General features: G+C 52.8%; 1 protein-coding gene across 2 annotated transcripts in view; it reads right to left on the reverse strand.

Annotated features, from left to right (window-relative positions):
* The window catches only part of RIC1 (RIC1 partner of RAB6A GEF complex), a 212,419-nt gene extending 209,693 nt beyond the window's left edge, over positions 1 to 2,726 (reverse strand). For both annotated transcript variants that reach the window (XM_075317531.1, XM_075317521.1), the window contains exon 1: positions 2,458 to 2,726. In XM_075317531.1, the coding sequence (XP_075173646.1) occupies positions 2,458 to 2,598 (141 nt within the window). In that variant the 5' untranslated portion in view covers positions 2,599 to 2,726. The remainder of the gene's footprint in view (positions 1 to 2,457) is intronic.
* Between the last annotated feature and the right edge of the window lie 16,246 nt (positions 2,727 to 18,972).

Raw genomic sequence — 18,972 nt, forward strand, 5'->3', positions numbered from 1 at the left:
CAGGACTACACCACACATCACCACTGCAGCCAAGCGGTCCAATGGGCGTCCCCAGACTGTGCTCAGTGCCAACTGTGTGCCCGAATGACCAGTCTCTCAAGGTTGGATTGACGCAGCGGTCATCACCCACACCGCCTGTAGCGCCAGCGCAGTTCCATACCATGAAGGCACAAGAGTTGAACAGACTGCGTAGCTGCAGGAGAGAATGGCAGCCACTATACTATGCTAGGAGACACGGCAATTGGAGCCGAGGCACCAAGCACAGTCCTGGGACTCCGATAGGTCCGCCAATTAGCATATGGAAACATACATTTTCTTAGGTATATGCGGGGGAGCTGTGATCTTACACAGGGGTTAAAGGAGCAATATTCTAGACGTCTGAAAGTGATGGACAAAGCTTATATAAGAAAAACTTGGCGACAGGTTCCCTTAAGGAAGAACATATTTACCACTGCAACATCGTATGGCATGGTATAGAGGCAGGTCATGAATCAGACTGACCAGTTCCCTTTAACAGGGATCAGGATGATCTCTTATGTTTGTCACTGGAACTGAGAGATCAACAACATTGCACCTAAATCCAGTGACAACACAGCTGTATCATCAAAGAGGAGGCGCAGCAGCATCATCGGTGGCCATCTGATCGGTCACACATTCATAACACCAGACTCATCACACGGGAACATAACAGAAAGCTACGCACAGCTCACCGTGTAGGAGGAATAGCTCAGCACCCCAATCTACACTGAGGTGCTGAAAAAGATGGCACAGGCAGGCTGCACTGCCTCCAGACACCAGGGCCATGTACACAGGGAATCCCCCTACATCTGTGATCTGCTACCTGGTCCTGTACAAGATGGCACAGGCAGACTGCACTGCCTCCAGACACCAGGGCCATGTACACAGGGAATCCCCCTACATCTGCGATCTGCTACCTGGTCCTGTACAAGATGGCACAGGCAGACTGCACCGCCTCCAGACACCAGGGCCATGTACACAGGGAAACCCCGCTACATCTGGGATCTATTACATGGTCCTGTACAAGATGGCACAGGCAGGCTGCACTGCCTCCAGACACCAGGGCCATGTACACAGGGAATCCCCCTACATCTGCGATCTGCTACATGGTCCTGAACAAGATGGCACAGGCAGACTGCACCGCCTCCAGACACCAGGGCCATGTACACAGGGAATCCCCCTACATCTGCGATCTGCTACATGGTCCTGAACAAGATGGCACAGGCAGACTGCACTGCCTCCAGACACCAGGGCCATGTACACAGGGAATCCCCCCTACATCTGCGATCTATTACATGGTCCTGTACAAGATGGCACAGGCAGGCTGCACCGCCTCCAGACACCAGGGCCATGTACACAGGGAAACCCCGTTACATCTGCAATCTATTACATGGTCCTGTACAAGATGGCACAGGCAGGCTGCACCGCCTCCATACACCAGGGCCATGTACACAGGGAAACCCCGCTACATCTGCGATCTATTACATGGTCCTGTACAAGATGGCACAGGCAGGCTGCACCGCCTCCAGACACCAGGGCCATGTACACAGGGAATCCCCCTACATCTGCAATCTGCTACATGGTCCTGAACAAGATGGCACAGGCAGGCTGCACCGCCTCCAGACACCAAGGCCATGTACACAGGGAAACCCCCTACACCTGCAATTACATGGTCCTGTACAAGATGGCACAGGCAGGCTGCACCGCCTCCAGACCCAGGGCCATGTACACAGGGAATCCCTCTACATCTGCAATCTGCTACATGGTCCTGAACAAGATGGCACAGGCAGGCTGCACCGCCTCCAGACACCAGGGCCATGTACACAGGGAAACCCCGCTACATCTGCAATCTGCTACATGGTCCTGAACAAGATGGCACAGGCAGGCTGCACCGCCTCCAGACACCAGGGCCATGTATACAGAGAAACCCCCTACACCTGCGATCTATTATAAGGCACTAGACGAGGAGGCACAGGCAGGCTGCACCGCCTCCAGACACCAGGGCCATGTACACAGGGAAACCCCCCTACATCTGCGATAATAAGGCACTAGACGAGGAGGCACAGGCAAGCTGTAACTACTATCTCTAGACACCAGGGCCATGTATACAGAGAAACCCCCTACACCTGCGATCTATTATAAGGCACTAGACGAGGAGGCACAGGCAGGCTGCACCGCCTCCAGACACCAGGGCCATGTACACAGGGAAACCCCCCTACATCTGCGATTATAAGGCACTAGACGAGGAGGCACAGGCAGGCTGTAACTACTGTCTCTAGACACCAGGACCATGTATACAGAGAAACCCCCTACACCTGCGATCTATTATAAGGCACTAGACGAGGAGGCACAGGCAGGCTGTAACTACTGTCTCTTGGCACCAGGACCATGTATGTAACAGAGGAACAGTCATGTAGGACAACATATGTAGGCACTCACCCTGCTGTACCATATACTGAGCTGCGTGTGGGACAACACTGCCAAGAACAGGCGCTGCGGGTCTGGCTGGATATGAAAGGGCTTCTCCACACTCTTCAAGGGGCATAGCAGCCGCTTGGGCCAGCCGCTGAGAAAATACATGCCGCCTGTCAGTGTACGGTCCGGCGCACAGGAGCGGACATCACCCCAACTCTTCCCAGGAACAGCCCCCGGTACACACAGCCCCCGGCACAGCAGCTCCTCGGTATGGACCGGAAGCGACGAACACCCGTACAGTAACCCTGCAATACACTTCCCTGCAGAACTCCGCCCACCGAATCTCCTTCAGCCAATCATCGCGGTAAGAAAGGAAAGCCAATCACTAGATGGCTCTCATAATTATCAGTCGACAGAAACACGAGCTGTGATTGGGTAGAGTCTTTGCTAAATCCCTGAAGCGTGGTTTGTGAGAGTTTTGAGGCAAAAGTTCCAAGCGGACGTCAGCAAAGGGAGGAATGTCCTCATTGTGCGGGGAGGGGAAGAGGCGGGGTGCCCTCTAGTGGCAGAACTGTGCAGGTGTATAATGAGAGAGGACGGAGGGGAAGAGGCGGTGTGCCCTCTAGTGGCAGAACTGTGCAGGTGTATAATGAGAGAGGACGGAGGGGAAGAGGCGGTGTGCCCTCTAGTGGCAGAACTCTGCAGGTGTATAATGAGTGAGGACGGAGGGGAAGAGGCGGAGTGCCCTCTAGTGGCAGAACTCTGCAGGTGTATAATGAGTGAGGACGGAGGGGAAGAGGCGGAGTGCCCTCTAGTGGCAGAACTGTGCTTGTGTATAATGAGAGAGGACGGAGGGGAAGAGGCGGGGTGCCCTCTAGTGGCAGAACTCTGCAGGTGTATAATGAGTGAGGACGGAGGGGAAGAGGCGGAGTGCCCTCTAGTGGGAGAACTCTGCAGGTGTATAATGAGTGAGGACGGAGGGGGGAAGAGGCGGAGTGCCCTCTAGTGGCAGAACTCTGCAGGTGTATAATGAGAGAGGACGGAGGGGAAGAGGCGGAGTGCCCTCTAGTGGCAGAACTCTGCAGGTGTATAATGAGAGAGGACGGAGGGGAAGAGGCGGTGTGCCCTCTAGTGGCAGAACTCTGCAGGTGTATAATGAGAGAGGACGGAGGGGAAGAGGCGGTGTGCCCTCTAGTGGGAGAACTGTGCAGGTGTATAATGAGAGAGGACGGAGGGGGGAAGAGGCGGTGTGCCCTCTAGTGGGAGAACTCTGCAGGTGTATAATGAGTGAGGACGGAGGGGAAGAGGCGGGGTGCCCTCTAGTGGCAGAACTCTGCAGGTGTATAATGAGAGAGGACGGAGGGGAAGAGGCGGTGTGCCCTCTAGTGGCAGAACTGTGCAGGTGTATAATGAGTGAGGACGGAGGGGAAGAGGCGGAGTGCCCTCTAGTGGGAGAACTCTGCAGGTGTATAATGAGTGAGGACGGAGGGGAAGAGGCGGTGTGCCCTCTAGTGGCAGAACTCTGCAGGTGTATAATGAGAGAGGACGGAGGGGAAGAGGCGGTGTGCCCTCTAGTGGCAGAACTCTGCAGGTGTATAATGAGAGAGGACGGAGGGGAAGAGGCGGTGTGCCCTCTAGTGGGAGAACTCTGCAGGTGTATAATGAGAGAGGACGGAGGGGGAAGAGGCGGAGTGCCCTCTAGTGGCAGAACTCTGCAGGTGTATAATGAGTGAGGACGGAGGGGAAGAGGCGGAGTGCCCTCTAGTGGCAGAACTGTGCTTGTGTATAATGAGAGAGGACGGAGGGGAAGAGGCGGGGTGCCCTCTAGTGGCAGAACTCTGCAGGTGTATAATGAGTGAGGACGGAGGGGAAGAGGCGGAGTGCCCTCTAGTGGGAGAACTCTGCAGGTGTATAATGAGTGAGGACGGAGGGGGGAAGAGGCGGAGTGCCCTCTAGTGGCAGAACTCTGCAGGTGTATAATGAGAGAGGACGGAGGGGAAGAGGCGGTGTGCCCTCTAGTGGCAGAACTCTGCAGGTGTATAATGAGAGAGGACGGAGGGGAAGAGGCGGTGTGCCCTCTAGTGGGAGAACTGTGCAGGTGTATAATGAGAGAGGACGGAGGGGGGAAGAGGCGGTGTGCCCTCTAGTGGGAGAACTCTGCAGGTGTATAATGAGTGAGGACGGAGGGGAAGAGGCGGGGTGCCCTCTAGTGGCAGAACTCTGCAGGTGTATAATGAGAGAGGACGGAGGGGAAGAGGCGGTGTGCCCTCTAGTGGCAGAACTGTGCAGGTGTATAATGAGTGAGGACGGAGGGGAAGAGGCGGAGTGCCCTCTAGTGGGAGAACTCTGCAGGTGTATAATGAGTGAGGACGGAGGGGAAGAGGCGGTGTGCCCTCTAGTGGCAGAACTCTGCAGGTGTATAATGAGAGAGGACGGAGGGGAAGAGGCGGTGTGCCCTCTAGTGGCAGAACTCTGCAGGTGTATAATGAGAGAGGACGGAGGGGAAGAGGCGGTGTGCCCTCTAGTGGGAGAACTCTGCAGGTGTATAATGAGAGAGGACGGAGGGGAAGAGGCGGTGTGCCCTCTAGTGGCAGAACTCTGCAGGTGTATAATGAGAGAGGACGGAGGGGAAGAGGCGGAGTGCCCTCTAGTGGGAGAACTCTGCAGGTGTATAATGAGTGAGGACGGAGGGGAAGAGGCGGTGTGCCCTCTAGTGGCAGAACTCTGCAGGTGTATAATGAGAGAGGACGGAGGGGAAGAGGCGGTGTGCCCTCTAGTGGGAGAACTGTGCAGGTGTATAATGAGAGAGGACGGAGGGGGGAAGAGGCGGTGTGCCCTCTAGTGGGAGAACTCTGCAGGTGTATAATGAGTGAGGACGGAGGGGAAGAGGCGGGGTGCCCTCTAGTGGCAGAACTCTGCAGGTGTATAATGAGAGAGGACGGAGGGGAAGAGGCGGTGTGCCCTCTAGTGGCAGAACTGTGCAGGTGTATAATGAGTGAGGACGGAGGGGAAGAGGCGGAGTGCCCTCTAGTGGGAGAACTCTGCAGGTGTATAATGAGTGAGGACGGAGGGGAAGAGGCGGTGTGCCCTCTAGTGGCAGAACTCTGCAGGTGTATAATGAGAGAGGACGGAGGGGAAGAGGCGGTGTGCCCTCTAGTGGCAGAACTCTGCAGGTGTATAATGAGAGAGGACGGAGGGGAAGAGGCGGTGTGCCCTCTAGTGGGAGAACTCTGCAGGTGTATAATGAGAGAGGACGGAGGGGAAGAGGCGGTGTGCCCTCTAGTGGCAGAACTCTGCAGGTGTATAATGAGAGAGGACGGAGGGGAAGAGGCGGAGTGCCCTCTAGTGGGAGAACTCTGCAGGTGTATAATGAGTGAGGACGGAGGGGAAGAGGCGGTGTGCCCTCTAGTGGCAGAACTCTGCAGGTGTATAATGAGAGAGGACGGAGGGGAAGAGGCGGAGTGCCCTCTAGTGGCAGAACTCTGCAGGTGTATAATGAGAGAGGACGGAGGGGAAGAGGCGGGGTGCCCTCTAGTGGCAGAACTCTGCAGGTGTATAATGAGTGAGGACGGAGGGGAAGAGGCGGTGTGCCCTCTAGTGGCAGAACTCTGCAGGTGTATAATGAGTGAGGACGGAGGGGAAGAGGCGGTGTGCCCTCTAGTGGCAGAACTCTGCAGGTGTATAATGAGAGAGGACGGAGGGGAAGAGGCGGTGTGCCCTCTAGTGGCAGAACTCTGCAGGTGTATAATGAGAGAGGACGGAGGGGAAGAGGCGGGGTGCCCTCTAGTGGCAGAACTCTGCAGGTGTATAATGAGTGAGGACGGAGGGGAAGAAGCGGTGTGCCCTCTAGTGGCAGAACTCTGCAGGTGTATAATGAGAGAGGACGGAGGGGAAGAGGCGGAGTGCCCTCTAGTGGGAGAATTCTGCAGGTGTATAATGAGAGAGGACGGAGGGGAAGAGGCGAGGTGCCCTCTAGTGGCAGAACTCTGCAGGTGTATAATGAGTGAGGACGGAGGGGAAGAGGCGGAGTGCCCTCTAGTGGCAGAACTGTGCAGGTGTATAATGAGAGAGGACGGAGGGGAAGAGGCGGGGTGCCCTCTAGTGGCAGAACTCTGCAGGTGTATAATGAGAGAGGACGGAGGGGAAGAGGCGGTGTGCCCTCTAGTGGCAGAACTGTGCAGGTGTATAATGAGTGAGGACGGAGGGGAAGAGGCGGTGTGCCCTCTAGTGGCAGAACTCTGCAGGTGTATAATGAGAGAGGACGGAGGGGAAGAGGCGGTGTGCCCTCTAGTGGCAGAACTGTGCAGGTGTATAATGAGTGAGGACGGAGGGGAAGAGGCGGTGTGCCCTCTAGTGGCAGAACTCTGCAGGTGTATAATGAGAGAGGACGGAGGGGAAGAGGCGGTGTGCCCTCTAGTGGGAGAACTCTGCAGGTGTATAATGAGAGAGGACGGAGGGGAAGAGGCGGTGTGCCCTCTAGTGGCAGAACTCTGCAGGTGTATAATGAGAGAGGACGGAGGGGAAGAGGCGGAGTGCCCTCTAGTGGGAGAACTCTGCAGGTGTATAATGAGTGAGGACGGAGGGGAAGAGGCGGTGTGCCCTCTAGTGGCAGAACTCTGCAGGTGTATAATGAGAGAGGACGGAGGGGAAGAGGCGGAGTGCCCTCTAGTGGCAGAACTCTGCAGGTGTATAATGAGAGAGGACGGAGGGGAAGAGGCGGGGTGCCCTCTAGTGGCAGAACTCTGCAGGTGTATAATGAGTGAGGACGGAGGGGAAGAGGCGGTGTGCCCTCTAGTGGCAGAACTCTGCAGGTGTATAATGAGTGAGGACGGAGGGGAAGAGGCGGTGTGCCCTCTAGTGGCAGAACTCTGCAGGTGTATAATGAGAGAGGACGGAGGGGAAGAGGCGGTGTGCCCTCTAGTGGCAGAACTCTGCAGGTGTATAATGAGAGAGGACGGAGGGGAAGAGGCGGGGTGCCCTCTAGTGGCAGAACTCTGCAGGTGTATAATGAGTGAGGACGGAGGGGAAGAAGCGGTGTGCCCTCTAGTGGCAGAACTCTGCAGGTGTATAATGAGAGAGGACGGAGGGGAAGAGGCGGAGTGCCCTCTAGTGGGAGAATTCTGCAGGTGTATAATGAGAGAGGACGGAGGGGAAGAGGCGAGGTGCCCTCTAGTGGCAGAACTCTGCAGGTGTATAATGAGTGAGGACGGAGGGGAAGAGGCGGAGTGCCCTCTAGTGGCAGAACTGTGCAGGTGTATAATGAGAGAGGACGGAGGGGGAAGAGGCGGAGTGCCCTCTAGTGGCAGAACTGTGCAGGTGTATAATGAGTGAGGACGGAGGGGAAGAGGCGGAGTGCCCTCTAGTGGCAGAACTGTGCAGGTGTATAATGAGTGAGGACGGAGGGGAAGAGGCGGTGTGCCCTCTAGTGGCAGAACTGTGCAGGTGTATAATGAGTGAGGACGGAGGGGAAGAGGCGGAGTGCCCTCTTGTGGCAGAACTCTACAGGTGTATAATGAGTGAGGACGGAGGGGAAAAGGCGGTGTGCCCTTTAGTGGCAGAACTCTGCCGGTGTATAATGAGTGACGACGGAGGGGAAGAGGCGGTGTGCCCTTTAGTGGGAGAACTCTGCCAGTGTATAATGAGTAAGGACGGAGGGGAAGAGGCGGTGTGCCCTTTAGTGGGAGAACTCTGCCGATGTATAATGAGTGACGACGGAGGGGAAGAGGCGGTGTGCCCTTTAGTGGCAGAACTCTGCTGGTGTATAATGTGTGAGGACAGAGGGGAAGAGGCGGTGTGCCCTTTAGTGGCAGAACTCTGCTGGTGTATAATGTGTGAGGACAGAGGGAAAGAGGCGGGGTGTCATCTAGTGGGAGAACTCTGCCGGTGTAATGTGAGTGACGAGGGAGGGGAAGAGGCGGGGTGCCCTCTAGTGGGAGAACTCTGCCAGTGTAATATGAGTGACGATAGAGGGGAAGAGGCGATTTGCCCTCTAGCGGGAGAACTCTGCCAGTGTAATATGAGTGACGATAGAGGGGAAGAGGCGATTTGCCCTCTAGTGGGAGAACTCTGCCAGTGTAATATGAGTGACGATAGAGGGGAAGAGGCGATTTGCCCTCTAGTGGGAGAACTCTGCCAGTGTAATATGAGTGACGATAGAGGGGAAGAGGCGATTTGCCCTCTAGTGGGAGAACTCTGCCAGTGTAATATGAGTGACGATAGAGGGGAAGAGGCGATTTGCCCTCTAGTGGGAGAACTCTGCCAGTGTAATATGAGTGACGATAGAGGGGAAGAGGCGATTTGCCCTCTAGTGGGAGAACTCTGCCAGTGTAATATGAGTGACGATAGAGGGGAAGAGGCGATTTGCCCTCTAGTGGGAGAACTCTGCCAGTGTAATATGAGTGACGATAGAGGGGAAGAGGCGATTTGCCCTCTAGTGGGAGAACTCTGCCTGTGTAATATGAGTGACGATAGAGGGGAAGAGGCGATTTGCCCTCTAGTGGGAGAACTCTGCCAGTGTAATATGAGTGAAAAGATTGTTTTGTTTTACTTCTATAACAGAATGATTATGCTCCTGATCCATTATAGTATTTGTGCCTTTATTTTTTTATATTTTTTTTTTGGGGTGTTTTATGCATCTTGACTTGTGTGTGTAGCGCCCCTGAGCCACTCAGGGAACCACTAGGAACTGCATCCTCACCGGGATGCAGGGCATACCCCCAGGGACCTGGAACACCAGTGCTAGTGACATTAGCACACACTAAACTCCCAGTTTCCACTTAACACCAGGGGTAATTGGCTAGTTAGACACCGAAATGAATGGCCACCTAGAGGGCGGAGCCAGTCCAGGGGACTAGACAGCCTGGTGGGAGGGGATCAAGAGCAGTCAAGTCTAGAGTGAAAAGTGACGTGCCTAGTGCTGGGTCGTATAACGGTGACCCGGGTGCACAGGAGAGTGGTCACCAGGGAAGGTACTCCCGAGTACCGCTTGGACCACAGCACAGACTGGGCACAGGGCCCTAGGTCAGGCATCAGTTTCATACAGTTTGACAAATACCTGCACAGTGAGGGGACTTTCACTGACCCACAAATCCGGGGGCATCAGCAGTAAAGCGAAGATCAGGGTTCAGAACCACAGACCAACCCTACAGTCTCCACACTGCCCGCCATACGGACGAGGAGACTGCCAAAAGACAGTCGGGGGCCCCCCAAACCTGCTTCAAGCTACAGGGAACCAACCACACTGAGGGTGCCGAGGACAGAGCAACCGAGTCATCAAAATGGCACTGGAAATACAGGGACCTGAACCAGCCGTCCAAGGGCCCAACCGTGAGTAGAGAACTGTTAAACTGCAACCCCCAGTGTGGCCTTCCTTATTCGTCGAAAATCTCCATCGTACATCTCCCGGGCTCAGCCCTACCGGTCCTACTCAGCCCTACCTACCAGCCCTGTGGAGGGCCTACCACCACAGCTGCCATTACCACCAGCCCTAGAGATAACTAACCCAGCAGCGGCAGTTGCACCATCTTAACTGTAATCTGCAGGTGGCGTCACACAAATGACTTTAATCTCCCCTGTAAACGCTCCCCATTAAAAAGCACCCAGGGTCACGGAACCGGGCAACGGCCAGCAAACACCCGTGACACAACATCCCCCATAAATATACGGCCCGGGACCAAGTACCCCAGAGCCCTGGGCGACACATGTTTTTTTACTTATCTGTTGTTTTTTTTTTTCGTGTTTCTCAGGGTTTGGGGTTTCCAGATGTTTCTGAATGACATTTGCAAACTTTACTGCGACTGTGCTCTAGTTCTTCCTGGAGTGATTATATGCATACTGAAACTTTGGCACAATTTTTGTGACATGTAGTGGCACATGGTTTTTTTTTTTTGGTTTTTTTTGCGCAAAGGAAATTTGAGAAACATGGCACTTGTGACCTAATTCAAATTACAGCTGTCCTAGTCATGTCAGGACATCTGCACTTTGAAGAAACAGTATTGTGAAGAGGGACTGCCTCATAAGCCCAGACACTGCTCAACTGAGAAGCTGCGCTAATGTGAGACGTATTAAAATGTTTTCACTGAGCACAAGGGAGAGGAGAGGGATTCTCCAGCTTCAGCGCTCAGCAGAATGGGTATAGGTGTTTGTGACGCCCTGACAAAATCAGGGTGTCAGATGACTGCACCCCTCCTCAAGGTGCAGGAATCTCTCCTTGGCACCACAACACCAAACCCACACCCAGGTACACAACATCAGCCGTCAAAGCCTAGTCACCCCACATGACAATAGGGACACACTAGTGGGCGGGACCAAGCAGATGGTGACACCCACCTAGGGGTCCTGAGGTTTGATGGGAGGGGCAGAGTCGGGCTCTGTGTGAGAAACAGTTTCAGGTCCCCTTCACACGTCCATGAAACACGTGCGTGTTTGGTCCGTTTCCGTATGTACTGGAGACACGGACACATGTGCTCCATTGTTATTTAATGTTTGTAGTTACACGTGCGTTATTCTGTACGGTGCATGTCCGTGTGCGTGAAACGTATGTGTATCCGTATTACACAGATGCATGTCCGTTTTCTGCACGGAACACGCACACACACCCAATGAAAGTCTATGGGTCCGTGAGCACATGTACGTGACACGGATGCATCTTCGTATGCTCTGTGTACGTTTTGTGTTTTTTTTTTTTCTAGCGATGCCGGTCATTTTTTTTTTATTTTTTTATTTTTTTTAAAAAATTTTTTCTATGTATGTCAGTCAATCTCCCTCAGTCGGTCGGTCTCTCTTTCTCTGTCAGTCTCGCTGTCTTGTCTGTCCCTCTCTGTCTGTCGGTCAGTCTCCCCCCTCTCTCATACTCACCGTTCCCCGATCACCAGCGCGGCGCTGCACAGCTGTTAAAAAAAACTCCGGCACCTTTTACTATTTTGAAAAAGCCGGCCGCTCCTTAATCAATCTAGTATTCCCTGCTTTCCCCGCCCACTGGCGCCTATGATTGGTTGCAGTGAGACACGCCCCCACACTGAGTGACAGCTGTCTCACTGCAACCAATCACAGCAGCCGGTGGGCGAGTCTATGCTGTGTAGTAAAATAAAAAATTTAATAATTAAAAAAAAAAAGGCGTGCGGTCCCCCCCCCCTCAATTTTTATACCAGCCAAGATAAATCCACACATCCACTGCGGAGACACCATCACGTGTTTCTCAACGCAGTGATTCTAGAGCATTGCCCCCTGGGAAGTATGCAAATAAGAAAGCCGCGGAGACACCATCACGTGTTTCTCAACGCTGGCAGGAAACTAGCCAGGTCTTTCACCGGGAAGGAACAACCATGGGAAGGGCAGTCTCCAGTCAAGGAGACCACCTATACCAAACATGGTATCCATCCACAGACAGCCGTTTCGGGGTATTTGCCCCTCATCAGTGTGGAGTAGGAATCTGGCTAGTGGGGGCAATGCCTAGTAAAAGACTACTTAAGCAAGCATTGTTGACCTTAGGGAGATCAACATATCCACTGCGGAGACACCATCACGTGTTTCTCAACGCAGTGATTCTAGAGCATTGCCCCCTGCCCCCCTTATTTGCATACTTCCCAGGGGGCAATGCTCTAGAATCACTGCGTTGAGAAACACGTGATGGTGTCTCCGCAGTGGATATGTTGATCTCCCTAAGGTCAACAATGCTTGCTTAAGTAGTCTTTTACTAGGCATTGCCCCCACTAGCCAGATTCCTACTCCACACTGATGAGGGGCAAATACCCCGAAACGGCTGTCTGTGGATGGATACCATGTTTGGTATAGGTGGTCTCCTTGACTGGAGACTGCCCTTCCCGTGGTTGTTACTTCCCGGTGAAAGACCTGGCTAGTTTCCTGCCAGCGTTGAGAAACACGTGATGGTGTCTCCGCGGCTTTCTTATTTGCATTATTATTAAGATAAATCCACACGGCTGAAGGCTGGTATTCTCAGGATGGGGAGCCCCACGTTATGGGGAGCCCCCCAGCCTAACAATATCAGCCAGCAGCCTCCCAGAATTGCCGCATCCATTAGATGCGACAATTCTGGGACTCTACCCGGCTCTTCCTCGTTCACCACTTTATTAAGCCCCAAAAACTCATCCATGTCCGGTGTAATCCACGGAGGTCCCGCGACGCTCTCACCTCTGCTACATGAAGGTGACAGGAGCTGCAGTAGAACACCGCCGCTCCTGTCAGTTCCACGCAGCAACTGAAGAGAGTCGTGCGATCAGCGATAACGTCACTCAGGTCACTCGCGGCCACCGCTGGATCCTCCAACTGTGACTGCAAGTCGCCCGAGTGACAGCGATTAAGTCACAGGTGAGTTGCGGTCTCTGGTGGAGGATCCAGATGGCCGCGGGTAGCCTGAGTGACGGCAGCGCTAATCACGCTGCTCACTTCAGTCACTCAGGGGATTAGCGGTCACCTGTGAGTCCTTCACGGGTGACCGCTAATCAGGACACCACACAGACAGAGCCGCGGCATGACAATGAAGTCGGGTGAAGTTCACCCGAGTTCATTCTCATCGCGCGACTCTGTCTGCTGTGAGGTGTGTGTGTGTATGTGTGTGTGTGTGTGTATATGTATGTATGTATATATGTATGTATGTATATGTGTGTGTAAAATATATAATATATATATATATATATATTAATTAGAAGGTGGCCCGATTCTAACGCATCGGGTATTCTAGAATTTACGTATTGTGTAGTTAATGTATGATTTTTGTTATATATATATATATATATAAATGTTGTTGTGTGTAGTTACCAAGTGTTTGTGTAGGGTGCTGTAAATGTTCTGAGTGTTGTCTGGGTGGGGGGGGTGAGAGCGGTGTTGTATGTGTGTTGCGTTGTGTGTTGCGTTGTTTGTGGAGCGCTGTGTGTCTGCAGCGTTTTGTGTGTGTGGTGCTGTGTGTGTTGCGTGGTTTGTGTGGGTGTAGAGTGCGTGTGTGTGTGTGTTTTGGGGGGAGGTATGTTTTGTGCAGTGTGTGTGTTGCGCGGTATTTGCGTATATTTATGTATGCCGTGGTGTTTGTGTGTTGTGTGTGTGCGGTGTTGTCTGTGTAGGGAGGTGTTTGTGGTTCCCAGTCTGTGTGTGGTGTGTTGTGCGCGTGTGGCGGTGTGTGTGTGTGTGTGTGTGTGTGTGTGTGTGTATGTGTGTTTTGGGGGGAGGTGTGCACCCCCATCGTGCTCCATCCCCCATGCTGCGCACCCCCCATCGTGCTCCATCCCCCATGCTGCGCATATCCATCGTGCTCCATCCCCCATGCTGCGCATATCCATCGTGCTCCATCCCCCATGCTGCGCATATCCATCGTGCTCCATCCCCCATGCTGCGCACCCCTCATCGTGCTCCATCCCCCATGCTGCGCACCCCTCATCATGCTCCATCCCCATGTTGCGCACCTCCCATCGTGTTCCATCCCCCATGCTGCGCACCTCCCATCGTGTTCCATCCCCATGCTGCGCACCCCCCATCGTGCTCCATCCCCCATCGTGCTTCATCCCCCATGCTGCGCACCCCCCATCATGCTCCATCCCCCATGCTGCGCACCCCCCATCGTGCTCCATCCCCCATGCTGCGCACCCCCCATCGTGCTCCATGCCCCATGCTGCGCATATCCATCGTGCTGCATCCCCCATGCTGCGCATATCCATCGTGCTCCATCCCCCATGCTGCGCACCCCCATCGTGCTCCATCTCCCATGCTGCGCACCCCTCATCGTGCTCCATCCCCCATGCTGCGCACCCCTCATCATGCTCCATCCCTATGTTGCGCACCTCCCATCATGTTCCATCCCCCATGCTGCGCACCCCCCATCGTGCTCCATCCCCCATCGTGCTTCATCCCCCATGCTGCGCACCCCCCATCATGCTCCATCCCCCATGCTGCGCACCCCCCATCGTGCTCCATCCGACATGCTGCGCACCCCCCATCGTGCTCCATCCGACATGCTGCGCACCCCCCATCGTGCTCCATCCGACATGCTGCGCACCCCCGATCGTGCTCCATCCGACATGCTGCGCACCCCCCATCGTGCTCCATCCGACATGCTGCGCACCCCCCATCGTGCTCCATCCGACATGCTGCGCACCCCCCATCGTGCTCCATCCGACATGCTGCGCACCCCCCATCGTGCTCCATCCGACATGCTGCGCCCCCCCCATCGTGCTCCATCCGACATGCTGCGCACCCCCCATCGTGCTCCATCCGACATGCTGCGCCCCCCCATCGTGCTCCATCCGACATGCTGCGCACCCCCCATCGTGCTCCATCCGACATGCTGCGCACCCCCCATCGTGCTCCATCCGACATGCTGCGCACCCCCCATCGTGCTCCATCCGACATGCTGCGCACCCCCCATCGTGCTCCATCCGACATGCTGCGCACCCCCCATCGTGCTCCATCCCCCATGCTGGGGCCGCCGGGAGCGGGTCCAAGTGTGGCAACGTGTGCCGGGGGCGGGACTGAGCGGGCGAGGCGTCCGCGTATGCCGCCTCCCTGCACATGTGTACCGGGAGCCGGTGTATGCTGGTAACTATGATACACATCGGGTAACTAAGGGAAGCGCTTCCTATAGTTACGCGATGTGTATCATGGTTACCAGCGTACACCGGCTCGGTCACGATCCCAGCATCGCAAGGTTATGTCCGCCGGGGGGGGGCCGAGCGTGCCAACGTGTGGCGGGGCGAGCGGGCGAGGCGTCAGCGTATGCCGGCTCCCTGCACATGTGTACCGGGAGCCGCTGTACGCTGGAGCGGGGCTGAGCGGGCGAGGCGTCAGCGTATGCCGGCTCCCTGCACATGTGTACCCTCCGGAGCGTGGAAAATGGTGGCCGCATTCATCCTGCTCTTTCTGCCGCATGTGACACGTCACATGCGGCAAAGTTGTCCCCAGGTCCCGCCGTCACCCCCCCGTCACCCCCCGTCACCCCCCCCAGCCCCCGGTGTTACGTTAGCTGGCTGCTGGTGCTCCGGCCTCGCGATCACGCCGCCTCCTTCTTGAAAGCTGGCGGCGCATGCGCAGACAGCGGCTGTCAGCTGGATCCCTGGAAGCAGGGACGCTGACGTCGCTACTGCACAGGCTGCTCCACTGTGGACCGGGGGAGGGTGAGTGCGATAATCTGCAGCCACACTCCTCACATGGAGAGACTGCTGTTCTAGAAAATGGGGGGTACGTTCTGTGAGCGTGCCCCTCATATTCTAGAATGAGGTTACTGCAGGTCACTCTGCCCTAGGTTGGACTGGGGCAGTGTGAGTGCAGTATTCTCAGATTACTGCACCCACACTGCTCATGGAGAGCTTGCTCTTCCAGAAAATGGGGGATACGTTCCCTGAACGTGCCCCCCATATTCTAGAAGATCCAGAGTCGGCGTGGGACCTCCAAAATGTATTACAGCGACCGAAATTTATTTATTTTCAATAAATTGGTAAAAGAGGAATGTTTCGGGGAGTTTTTTTTTCAAATAAATTTTTTTTTTGTCTTTATTTTTTTCTATTACTTGACTGGGTTAGTAATGTCGGGTATCTGTTTAGATGCCGTGACATCACTAACCCCAGGGCTTGATGCCAGGTGACATTACAGCTGGTATCAACCCCGTATATTACCCCGTTTGCCACCGCACCAGGGCGCGGGATGAGCTGGAGCGAAGCGCCAGGATTGGCGCATCTAATGGATGCGCCACTTCTGGGGCGGCTGCGGCCTGCTATTTTTAGGCTGGGAAGAGTCCAATAACCAGGGCTCTTCCCACCCTGAGAATACCAGACCCCAGCTGTCCGCTTCACCTTGGCTGGTGATCTAATTTGGGGGGACCCCACGTTTTTTTTTTTTATTAAAAAAAAACGCCTGGGGAGCCCTCCAAATTGATCACCAGCCAAGGTGAAGCTGTCAGCTGTGGTTTGCAGGCTACAGCTGTCTGCTTTACCCTAGCTGGCTATCAAAAATAGGGGGGACCCCACGTCGTTTATTTTAATTATTAATTTTTGGGGGGGCTAAATACAAGGCTAGGCACCCTTTAGTGCCACATGAAAGGCACTAAAGGGCGCCAGCTTAGAATATGCAAGGGGTGGGACGTTATATATGTTTGACATCTATCCATTCATCCATTGTAGCATTTTAGGCTGTGTGCCCACAATCGGGGTTTGCAGCGTTTTGGGAGCAGAGTGTATCCATAGTGTTTTCCCTGCGTCCATAGCGCTGCGTTGTGCAGTAGAAGCACAGTGGAAGGATTTTTAGAAATCCCGTGCCCACTGTGCTTCTTTTCTCCGCAGCATACACTGACGTGTGGCGCAGCTTCCCGAGCCTCAGCATTTCAATTTATGCTGCGGAGATGAGTGTTCTCTGCAGGTAGCATAGAGCTCCACAGCGGCCTGAACCCAAATCGTGGGCATGGGCAGCTGCGTTCTCCCGTGGACAACACTCACATCTCTGCAGGAAGGCTGACACTGTGTACTAGACTCCGTGTCGCTGGATCATGGCCACATAGCCTAAAAGTGAGACATTTGTTGCTACAGCAACATTTTTGTGAAGTACCTGTGGATTCAAAATGCTTACTATACTCCTGAATAAAATCCAGTTTCCAAAATGGAGTCACTTGTGGGGGGTTTCGAATGTATAGGTACCCAAGGGGCCCTGCAAATGTGACATGGTGCCCGCAATTTATCTCAACTTTTCCAGAATTCAAATGGTGCTCCTTCCATTCCAAGCCCTCCCATTTATCCAAACAGAGGTTTTTGGCCACATGTGGAGTATCCCTGTGCTCATAAGACATTGGATAACAACCTGTGGGGTCCACGTTTTGTTGTTGTCTCTTGAAAAAGTGAGAAATTTGATGCTGAAGCAACATTTTTGTGAAAAAAATGAAAATTTTCAATATGGCAACCTAAGCTTATCAAATTCTGTGAAGTATTCGTGGATTCAAACTGCTCACTATACACCTAGATAAAAGCCTTGAGGTGTCTTGTTTCCAGAATGGAGTCACTTGTGGGGGACCGCCACTGTTTAGGCACCTCAGGGGCTCTCCAAATGCAACTTGGCATCCGCTATTGATTCCAGCCAATTTTGCAGTCAAATGGCACTCCTTCCCTTCCGAGCCCTGCCATGCGCCAAAACAGTTGATTTCCACCACATATAAGGTATCGCCAAACTCAGGAGAAATTGCACAATAAATGTTATGCTGAATTTTTTCCTTTTACTCTTGTAAAAAAAAAAAGCTACCTGGTTGAAATAACAATTTTGTGGTAAAAATTTTTTTTTTTTTCATGGCTCAACGTTATAAAATTCTGTGAAGCACCTGGGGGTTCAGGGTACTCACCAAACATCTAGATAAATTCCTTGAGGGGCCTAGTTTCCAAAATGGGGTTACTTGTGAGGGGTTTCTGCTGTTTAGGTACCTTAGGGGTCCTGCAAATGTGACATGGTGCCCGCAATCTTTTTCAGCCAAATTTCCTTTCCAAAATTCAAATATTGCTCCTTTCGTTCCAAGCCCTCCCGTTTGTCCAAACAAAGGTTTCAGACCACATGTGAGGTATCACCGTGCTCATAAAAAAGTGGTTAACAAACCTTGAGGTCAAATATTTGGAATTACCTCTTGAAAAAGTGAGAAAATTGATGCTAAAGCAACATTTTTGAGAAAATTATTAAAATTTTCAATATGACAACGTAACGTTAACAAAATCTGTGAAGTACCTGTGGATCTAAAATGCTCACTATACCCCTAGATAGAAGCCTTGAGGGGTCTAGTTTCCAAAATGGTGTCACTTGTGAGGGATTTCTTCTGTTTAGGTACCTTAGCGGACCTGTAAATGCAACATGGTGCCCGCAATCTATTTCAGCCAAATTTGCTTTCCAAAATTCAAATATTGCTCCTTCTGTTCCGAGCCCTCCCATTTGTCCAAACAGAGGTTTCTGACCATATTTGGGGTATCGGCGCACTCATAAGAAAGTGGGGAACAAGTTTTGGGGTCCATTTTGTAGTGTTATTTCTTCTAAAAGTGAATAAATTTGGGTTAGAGCAACATTTTTAGGTAAAATTTAATTTTTGCTTTTTTTCATCCACATTGCTTTTGTTCATGTGAAGCACCTGAAGGGTTAATAAACTTCTTGAATGTGGTTTTGAGTACTTTGGGGGGTGCAGTTTTTATAATGGTGTCACTTTTGGGTATTTTCTGTCATCTAGGCCTCTCAAAGTCACTTCAAATGTGATGTGGTCCCTAAAAAAATGGTTTTGTAAATTTTGATGTAAAAATGAGAAATCGCTGATAAACTTTGAACCCCTCTAACTTCCTAACAAAAAAAAATTTTGTTACCAAAATTGTGCTGATGTAAAGTAGACCTGTGGGAAATGTTATTTATTAACTGTTTTGTGTCACAGAAATCTCTGGTTTAACGGTATAAAAATTCTAAAGTTGAAAATTGCTAAATTTTCAAAATTTTTGCCAATATTCAATTTTTTTCATAAATAAACGCAAAAAATATTGTCCTAAATTTGGTACTAACATGAAGTCCAATATGTGACGAAAAAACAATCTC

This window comes from Anomaloglossus baeobatrachus, chromosome 1 (genome assembly GCF_048569485.1).
Source record: "Anomaloglossus baeobatrachus isolate aAnoBae1 chromosome 1, aAnoBae1.hap1, whole genome shotgun sequence".
NCBI lineage: Eukaryota > Metazoa > Chordata > Amphibia > Anura > Aromobatidae > Anomaloglossus > Anomaloglossus baeobatrachus.